The sequence below is a fragment of the Podarcis melisellensis genome (genome assembly GCF_964234715.1).
Source record: "Podarcis melisellensis genome assembly, chromosome: 5".
Classification (NCBI taxonomy): domain Eukaryota; kingdom Metazoa; phylum Chordata; class Lepidosauria; order Squamata; family Lacertidae; genus Podarcis; species Podarcis melisellensis.
Window position 1 is genome coordinate 91,808,743 of NC_138537.1, and position 10,125 is coordinate 91,818,867.

A 10,125-nucleotide genomic window follows, 5' to 3' on the forward strand; every position below is an offset into this window, starting at 1 on the left:
AGCAAGATGAGCGCCGCAACCCCAGAGTTGGTCATGACTGGACTTAGCTGTCAGGGATCCCTTTACCTTTTTATACTTATTCCTAGTAAACACACAAAAGCCTCTGTTCAGGAAGATGATGATGATGATGATTAATTACAGTATAAGATGTACAGTATATGAGACCTTTCTTTCCTTTTTCTCTCAGCTTTAGTCAGGGTCCCCTGAAGGATGCGCCAAATCTGATCTGTACCCCCCACGCTGCGTGGTACAGTGAGCAGGCCTCAATAGAGATGCGGGAAGAAGCAGCCCGAGAGATCCGGAAAGCTATCACAGGTGCCAGCCATGTTCCCCTCAGTGTTCGTTTACCGACTGTTTTACTGACTGTTCCTTTGGCTTAACAGAGCATGCCGTTCTTCTGTATGTAGAACATCAGTAGTACAGTGGTGCCTCGGGTTAAGTACTTAATTCATTCCGGAGGTCCGTACTTAACCTGAAACTGTTCTTAACCTGAAGCACCACTTTAGCTAATGGGGACTCCTGCTGCTGCTGCCGCGCTGCCGGAGCACGATTTATGTTCTCATCCTGAAGCAAAGTTCTTAACCTGAAGCACTATTTCTGGGTTAGCGGAGTCTGTAACCTGAAGCGTATGTCACCTGAAGCGTATGTAACCCGAGGTACCACTGTACAAAGGATACCAAACTGGCTCGGAATAACATTTGCTAAGTGTGGCACTACTAACTTTGCAAACGTTGACTTTTAAGCACGACTCTGAATGGGAACTGAACACCGCTGAGGTTACAAAGCTGGTGGAGCCTCACCAAAGTCAGGTTGTGTGGGGTCATTTTGTTGCGGCAGGTGGTGTGGACCAGGTGCACACCTGATCCTAGGTGTATTACAGTGGTACCTCTAGTTACAAACGTTCCGGAGGTCCGTTCTTAACCTGAAACTGTTCTTAACCAGAGGTGTGCTTTCGCTAATGGGGCCTCTTGCTGTTCGTGCGCGGCTGGTACACGATTTTCGTTCTTATCCTGGGGTAAAGTTCTCAACTTTAGGTAACTCTTCCAGGTTAGCGGCGTTTGTCACCTGAGGCGTTTGTAACTCAAGGTACCACTTCATAGCGATTAATATCAAACGCAGGAGAGAACTTGCCAAATAATAATAATAATAATAATAATTTTTATTTATACCTCACCCTCCCCAGCCAAGGCCGGGCTCAGGGCGGCTAACAAGCAATAATAAAAACAAGTTGAATTAATACAACTTAAAAACAAAATTAAAATACAACATTAAAATATTGAAACATTAAAATATTAAAATGCAGCCTCATCACAGGAGGAGAAAAGGAAAAAGGAAAAAGAAAGAGGGGGAGAGAATCAAATTGGCTCCAAGCCAAAGGCCAGGCGGAACAACTCTGTCTTACAGGCCCTTCGGAAAGAAATCAGATCCTGCAGGGCCCTGGTCTCATGAGGCAGAGTATTCCACCAGACCGGAGCCAATGTTGAGAAGGCCCTGGCTCTGGTTGAAGCTAATCTAACTTCCTTAGGGCCCGGGACCTCTAGGGTGTTGCTATTTATGGACCTTCAGGCTCTCCGTGGGGCATACCGGGTGACTGATAACAGCCAATGAAAAACGGCCATTATTAACGTGTCGCACACATTTGCGTGCATTTTATTTTTAACCTGACGTTATTTGCACATGCGAAGTTTACTTACGCTGCAATATTTAACTGTCTGGCTAGGTCGCATTCCAGACAACCTGAGGAACTGTGTCAACAAAGAACATTTGACTGCAGCTACACATTGGGCCAGCATGGACCCAGGAGTTGTTCACCCAGAGCTCAATGGCGCTGCATACAGGTAAGAAGGTTATCTCGCAGCCAGTTTAATGGCGTTCCCTTTTGTCACCTCTAGACAGTATCCACTATGTATATCTGTTGACATGCTGACGGTGAGGTTTCATTGTGAAGCGTCAACTCGGGGAGAAGAGATTCAAAAGGTTTTAACATTTTGAGTCAAATGCCACTCCCATCAAATGCTATTGCTATAACTACCAAATCTCTTGTGGACATGTGGGGGTGGGGGTGGGGCAGCTGGTACTCCACAATAACCAGATTTTATCGGGGGAGGCTCTAGTGCAGGGGTCTGCAAACTTTTTCAGCAGGGGGCCGGTCCACTGTCCCTCACACCTTGTGGGGTGCCGGACTATATTTTGGAAAAGAAAAAAAAATTGAACGAATTCCTATGCCCCACAAATAACCCAGTGATGCATTTTAAATAAAAGGACACATTCTACTCATGTAAAAACACACTGATTCCCGGACCGTCCGTGGGCCGGATTTGGAAGGTGATTGGACCGAATCTGGCCCTCGGGCCTTAGTTTGCCTCCTCATGCTCTAGTGACTGATCTCCCATGTAGTTGCTGCTAAATTGGGGGGGGGGGGGACACTCCATAACCTCCCCTCTCCCGAGAGGCAGCAACATTATCTGCAAGAGTGTCAGAATAGTTAACAGCCCTCCTTTAGTAAGCGAGCTATTAAATGTGGTATTAAGCTACTTTTTCCTTTTTTAATGGGATTTCTACTTCTGGCTACCTATGTACACAGTTGCACTCCTTTGCAAGATTTCATTTCTGATTAAAAGCTTAAAAGTTGCCGGTTGGAGATCTTTTGTTCATGTTCATGCAGTCAGTGAATCTGACTTCCAGGTCGATAGATATGCCTTAGACAACAGTTGTCATGTGCTACAAGTTAAAGGTAAAGGGACCCCTGACCATAAGGTCCAGTCATGACCGACTCTGGGGTTGCGGTGCTCATCTTGCTATATTGGCCGTGGGAGATGGCGTTTGTCCGCAGAGTTTTTCCGGGTCATGGGCCAGCATGACTAAGCCGCTTCTGGCAAACCAGAGCAGCACACGGAAACGCCGTTTACCTTCCCGCTGGAGCGATACTTATTTATCTACTTGCACTTTGACGTGCTTTCGAACTGCTAGGTTGGCAGGAGCAGGGACTGAGCAATGGGAGCTCACTCCGTCGCGGGGATTCAAACCGCCGACCTTCTGATCAGCAAGCTCTAGGCTCTGGTTTAACCCACAGCGCCACCCGCGTCCCTGTGCTACAAGTTACCGTATTTTTCGCCCTATAGGACGCACCGTCCCATAAGGCGCACCTAATTTGGCCCGAGCTTCCCCCAACCCCAGCCCCCAAACAGGCAGCTCTCTGCAAGCCGTGGGAAAGGTCCGTGAAGTCTGGACGCGCTGAGCTCAGCGCGCGCAGGCTTCGGCATGCAGGCAACTCTCCGCGAAGGCTGGAGAGCGAGAGGGGTCGGTGCGCACCGACTCCTCTCGCTCTCCAGGCTTCAGCGAAAGCCTGCATTCGCCACATAGGACGCACACACATTTCCCCTTCATTTTTGGAGGGGGGAAAAGTGTGTCCTATAGGGCGAAAAATACGGTACTCTTCCTTAAATTTTGTAGGAAAGCTTCTTCACCCACACGCACAATAAAATAAAATAAAAAGTCACACTGGGTCTCAACAGATCTCTGACGCGTGCTCTCCTTTCTCTCAGCAGGTATCCTCCCGGGGTCGTCAGCGTGGCTCCACCTGGCCTACCTACCGCCGTAGAAGGAATAGTCCCCAACGCCATGTCCTTATCGCATGGGCTTCCTCCTGTTGCCCACCCTCCCCACGCTCCTTCTCCGGGCCAGACAGTCAAACCGGAAGCTGATAGAGACCACCCTAACGACCAGTTGTAGCCTAAGAAAACATCATTCCCAGCACGGGCAACTGTGGAAAGCGTGCGGAAAACCGATTGGACTTTGAATAGATGCAAAATCATGAACATACAGAGAGGAGGCCATATTATGTTTTAGAAAGTGGTCCAAAATGCAGTATAACGAGAAATGGTGGGAGATGAAAGATTTGAAAACTTTATTCCTCCATATAAAAATGTAGTTTGTCCCTGTTCAGTGACCTGACTCACTGTTTCTGTGTCCTATGGGTTCTTTGTTAAGCCAGAGAAGTTAGTAGTTTAATTATATCATGAATGTACTTGTCTGTGTACAGTTTTTAGAACATTAACAAGGGTTTGTTTGCTTAGTTGTCAACAAGAAAAAAATATATATATAAGGGAGGCATTCGACAAACCATTTTTGAGATTTGGGATCCTTTTTTTTTTATATGTTTAAAAATGCCTAAAAGCGAAGCAGTTGGTGAACTTCTCAGGACAACGATTTTTCCCATTTTTCTTTCTATGCCACGCAGTGCATTGTTTTTTCTACCTTCTTGTCTTATTTTTTTAGAATAATTTAATAAAGTAAAAACAGTTTCTCCTAATTTCGGCACAAATTCCCCTTATTTCAGAATGAAGACATTTCAAAGAGATTTTGAGGTGCAAAATAAAGTTTTTTTTATAAACGAGCATTATGCTTTTTGTCACCGGTTAATATATATTATTGGTGGGATGCAGAGAGAGAAAGAGAGAGCGATTGAGAGAGGCACTAGACTACTGAAAAGTAGCTGCATTTCATTGCCTACATGGATTCCTTCCTGGTAATGTGGTAGGCTAGCAATATTTTGGGTTAAAATCATGTTTGTGACTGTGTCCATTTGTATGAATTATTATTTTCAAGAAATAAAAATTCCAAACAAATACCCTGTGCACCATATATATGTATATATACATATTTATTTCTGGGTGATTGTTTATCTTTTATGAGGATTAAGGGATACTTCACGCCTAGGTTTATTTTGCTCTGATTATTGTAATGCTTTCTCAGAAGAACAACAACATCATTAAAAGCAGTTCTTTTAAATACAGTATTTTACAGCAAGGATAGGAATATGTTTGGTCTTTAGCTCGGACTCCCCGTACTTTGCAGCCGTTGTCAATGGTTAAGGAAAACGGAAGCTGAAATCTAACAGCAAATGGAAAATGACTGCTTCTACATCCCTGTTTTTACTGACTGGAAAGCTGGAAATGATGTATTGGAAAAGAACAGCTTTCGTTTCATTTTTTCCAACTACGCGAATCGGTTTTCTTACATCTTGGGACATAAAGTTTTGGTTTTGAAAGAGCATTAAATATGGAACACAATCCTACTGGAAATATTTCCATATTTCATACACTCTTCCCCGCCATCCTTTCTTCACCTCAATCAGCCACTGAAGCAAATTATGGTGAAGTAAAAACCTGGTGAAAGGATCACTCTTTATTTTACACTATTTTCTGCAAAAGGAGCAGCCTGCAATACTGTTGGGTTTTGAATATGCTCTGTTGATGCCCATAAATTTTCATTTTTCTTCTTCCCCTTAGATCTCGTAATTACATTCCTATCTTTTGATTAAATGATGGCTTCCACATTTTCGTATCATGGCTTTGTCCCTCCCTTTCCTAACTCCCTCTTAACCCTCATCCCTCCAGATTATTTAGATTTCAGACAATCTACTATATATTTGGGAAGCGGCTTGTCTGCCTGCCTGTCTTATTTTCTACAGGCTTGGCTGCCTCTCAAGATATTGCCAGCAAACTCAGCTCAGGGTTCATCACCATTTCTATGCATGGTGCCATTTGGTGTCAAGATGGCGGCCCCAAACGTCACTTTGGTGTGACTTTGCCCGTTTTCGGTCATAGGTTCAACCGTCTCTCAATATATTGTCACCAGGCTTGGCACAAGGGTCCCCAAGTTGGGGGTAGCAAGCATTTGGACACTGGCCCCGTTTTGAACCAAGATGGTAGACCAAAATGTCGCTTTGGCCAAACTCTGCAGACGGGTACCCAAAGTGGGGGCAGCAGAGGGCTTTGTTGCCACATGGATGCCAGGTGCCATTTTGATTCAAGTTGGCAAACCGAAACATGAGTTTGGCACAGCACCACCTGATTTTTGACATGACCAGTCCAAACTCACAAATTATACTACCTGTTGGAAACAAAAAACAAAACCCTCAAATGTCTTTTGCTTTCTACAGATTCCCCAGGCAGCCCAGTCACTCCCTAAGGTAAAGGGACCCCTGACCATTAGGTCCAGTCGGGACCAACTCTGGGGTTCCGGCACTCATCTTGCTTTATTGGCCGAGGGAGCCAGCGTTTGTCCGCAGACAGCTTCCGGGTCAGCATGACTAAGCCGCTTCTAGCAAATCAGAGCAGCGCACGGAAACGCCGTTTACCTTCCCGCCGGAGCGGTACCTATTTATCTACTTGCACTTTGACGTGCTTTCGAACTGCTAGGTTGGCAGGAGCAGGGACCGAGCAATGGGAGTTCACCCCCTTGCGGGGATTTGAACCGCCGACCTTCTGATCGGCAAGTACTAGGCTCTGTAGTTTAACCCACAGCGCCACCCGCGTCCCTACCCAGTCACTCCCTACTAGTCCTTTTATATCGGGAAGTGTGGAACTGGTTATCATTACACCCCAGAGTCAGCTAAGAAATGGTTTCGTTTGATTCTGAGTGATGGATCGTGTGGTGGTCCCGAAGCTTGTCTGAAAAAAATACTGAACTTTGGCAGGATCTTGCCACATATTTCCCATGTTTCCCGTAAAGGTGGAGATGCTAAAAATATTTAAGCTACTGGTAGTTACCACTAGGTGGCAAAAATACTGTATTAATGTATTGATGCTGAGATACGTTACAAAATCATCTGATTTTGGGGTGCGACACACAACCTATAATTAGAATACAGTATATTCTTTGCAGCCGGCATTTTGCATGTTACGATGCCCAAGACCTATAGAGACAAGAAGGCAGATTTACTGTTATCGTTCATTAGCAACTTGACAAAAGAGAGACTAACCTTTCTTCTGTCCTGATGTGATTTTGCACGTCTTGGAAGCTTGATAGATTTCCCCACCTTATCCAGAGCGGGAGAAGCAAAATCACCTAATTTCTAGGGACTGGCTTAACTGTTAAAGGAGAAAAAGACCAACATGTGAAAGTGTTCCATACCCTTGTACTTCTTTAGATACCTTTAAGCATTTTTCTTCTTTCCCATTTAACTTAAAGATACCGTATTTTTCGCTCTATAAGACGCACCAGACCATAAGACGCACCTAGTTTTTGGAGGAGGAAAACAAGAAAAAAAATATTCTGAATCTCAGAAGCCGGAACAGCAAGAGGGATCGCTGCGCAGTGAAAGCAGCAATCCCTCTTGCTGTTCTGGCTTCTGGGATAGCTGCGCAGCCTGCATTCGCTCCATAAGACGCACACACATTTCCCCTTACTTTTTAGGAGGGAAAAAGTGAGTCATATAGAGCAAAAAATACGGTATGTTAAGAGTAAACCTGTCCCAGCTTGTGTGGCTGCAGCAACAACGACGACAACAATAAATCAAGATAGTGATCAAGGCTAAGTGAGAAAGTACTGCACAATTCTTTTGGTACGGGTGCCAGCAGCGGACCAAGCCGATCGGGCGCCTAGGATGGCACACCTGCCCTGCGCCCAGGGGCAGGGCAGCCATCCTTGGGGCGGGGCCAGCGAGGCAGCACACTCTGTGGGGCCTCTGAGGAGTCTGCCTGCCTCCTCCCACTCAGCTGCCCTACAGCTGGGGTGAAGGCGGGCGGACCGTTTGGGGCAGCACAGAGCCTGCAGGCACTCAAGCCACCACGTCACTCCCAGGAGAGACACGTGGTTCGGGCGCGCTGCAAGCCCCGCAGTGAGTGTCGCCCTGGCATGTTGTCACCCCCTCTGTGGTGACACCTGGGGCAACCCACCCCCACCGCACCCCCTTCCTCCGCCACGACTGGAACTGCATTCAAGGAAAAGGAGGATATTAAAGACATAGGAAGTCAACAAATCGTCTAAGCAGCACAATGCCTTGGGCCCGCTGAATGGTGTTGAGTATGCCATTGCTAATCCCTGCTTAATGGTAAAGGTAAAGGGACCCCTGACCATTAGGTCCAGTCCTGACTGACTCTGGGGTTGCGGCTCATCTTGCTTTATTGGCTGAGGGAGCCGGTGTACAGCTTCCGGGTCATGTGTCCAGCATGACGAAGCAGCTTCTGGTGAACCAGAGCAGCACACGGAAACGCCGTTTACCTTCCCGCCGGAGTGGTACCTATTTATCTACTTGCACTTTGACGTGCTTTCAAACTGCTAGGTTGGCAGGAGCAGGGACCGAGCAACGGGAGCTCACCCTTTCTCTGGGATTCGAACCGCCGACCTTCTGATCGGCAAGCCCTAGGCTCTGTGGTTTAACCCACAGCGCCACCTGCGTCCCTACAGCACCACCCGCATCCCTGATACCTTCTTATTGTGTATGAATTGCCAAAGAGCAAGCAGTAATGGGGGGGGGGGGGAATTAAATGCAAAGACTGCAACCTGAAAATGGATATTTTTTATTTATTTAAAAATTATGAATGTGTACGCGAATGTTCATGTTGCCAAGTCACACAGCATTCGCATCTGGCTCCGTGATTTCCAGCTGCTGGAAAAGACACACACTCATTTGTCACAGAAACGGCTCCTGCTTCACACAAACTGTTCTCCCAGCAGACCTGGGAACACGGAATTTGTGAGAGAGGCAGAGCTCAGCATTCCCTTCCTCTGATTCTTCCTCTGTTTTTCCTTAATTGAAAAAGTATAGTTTTAGTTCCACAGGACATTATCGCCATAGCTGTTTCATTTGAGCTAAGCAAGGAAGAGGATGAACTATCGCCCTGCGGGATGACGCATAAAAGCCACCACCATCTGGGACTTCTCTGCTCTTTGCTTAAGACAGAAAACTGGTCATGTAAAACAGTTCTCCCCAACCTTTTTATCGCCGTGGACCGGTAAACGTTTGATAATTTTTCCATGGCCCGCTTGTTTTGATTTAATAATTTTAATTTAATTGTATTTAAACATGCCTTCAAAATAAAATACAGCTACACCAAAAAATGAATATAAAGTGATTTATTTTATTTAACTCACTAGAATGCCAAATCAATGAGAACCCTGATCTTTGCAACGAGACGGTTCCATCTGGGGGTAAAAGGAGACAATGACACCCGAAGTATAATGAGATAAGAATCCAATGTCTTTGTTCAGACCAGGTCTCTCCATGGTTTAAAACAATGGAGAGACCTGGTCTGAACAAAGACATTGGATTCTTATCTCATTGGATTCTTATCTCATTGGACATTGGATTCTTATCTCATTATACATGACAAAGCCATTTTTCACCTTCTCACCCCTTGGTTTTCCTGTAAGACCTATTGCAGTCGTTAAGAGTCGTCAACAGGCTCATCAGAGCTATCTGCCAATCATCCATTCCCACCACCCTTCTGAGTAATACCCCTCCCCATCTTCTCACTATATAGAAGGGTCTGGTAACTTCTGTTTCAGTGTATCTGAAGAAGTGTGCATGCACACGAAAGCTCATACCAAGAACTAACTTAGTTGGTCTTTAAGGTGCTACTGGAAGGATTTTTTTTTGTTTTGACTATGGCAGACCAACACGGCTACCTATATATATTTTATTTGTTAGCCGTCGCCTGGCAGCAGTCATTCCATCAGGCTGCAGCAGAGGAAGGCAGGCAGGCCTGCGGAGAAACCAGCAATGTTTGATGCTTTATCTGCTTGAACTTTCTATCCCAGCTGGTCATTAGAGGATAGGGTTGTACTCCTGTACGTTTCCAAGCTCAATTCAAAGTGAAGGAGCGTCTCCACCCCCATCGTCCAGCCTGGACACTGAGGTCCAGCTCTGAGGGCCTTCTGGCGGTTCCCTCGCTGCGAGAAGCCAAGTTACAGGGAACCAGGCAGAGGGCCTTCTCGGTAGTGGCACCCGCCCTATGGAATGCCCTCCCACCAGGTGTCAAGGAAATAAACAACTACCTGACTTTTAGAAGACATCTGAAGGGAAGTTTTTAATTTTTGAACTTTTATTGTGTTTTATTGGCCGGGAGGCCCGGCCAGATGGGAATGGTATAAGTAATATTATTATTATCATTCAACTTTGTTGCTTGTGGCTCAGATTACCTCAGAGGTTGGTGTGCATTATTACCAGTTTCGACTCGTGTGTCTGTCAGTTATGACTGCAACTGGACTGGGATAGCTTGATGACGGGCTCAACCCACTGGTGACCTGAAGGAGACATTGATGTGACCAGATGACGCTTTGGGTCTCTTCCAATTCTACAATTCTGTGATTCTATGTGAAGCTGCAGCTGGTGGAGAA

At 46.0% G+C, this 10,125-nt stretch overlaps 1 protein-coding gene across 5 annotated transcripts in view; it reads left to right on the plus strand.

The window, feature by feature from the left end:
- Window positions 1–4,628, plus strand: part of CTBP1 (C-terminal binding protein 1) — a 57,714-nt gene extending 53,086 nt beyond the window's left edge. For 4 of the 5 annotated variants that reach the window (XM_081911799.1, XM_081911803.1, XM_081911801.1 and 1 more), the window contains 3 exons: window positions 188–315; window positions 1,721–1,838; window positions 3,546–4,628. In XM_081911799.1, coding sequence (XP_081767925.1) covers window positions 188–315; window positions 1,721–1,838; window positions 3,546–3,732 — 433 coding nt within the window. In that variant the 3' untranslated portion in view covers window positions 3,733–4,628. The remainder of the gene's footprint in view (window positions 1–187; window positions 316–1,720; window positions 1,839–3,545) is intronic. The other variant, XM_081911800.1, reaches the window with a different exon arrangement.
- Window positions 4,629–10,125: the final 5,497 nt, after the last annotated feature.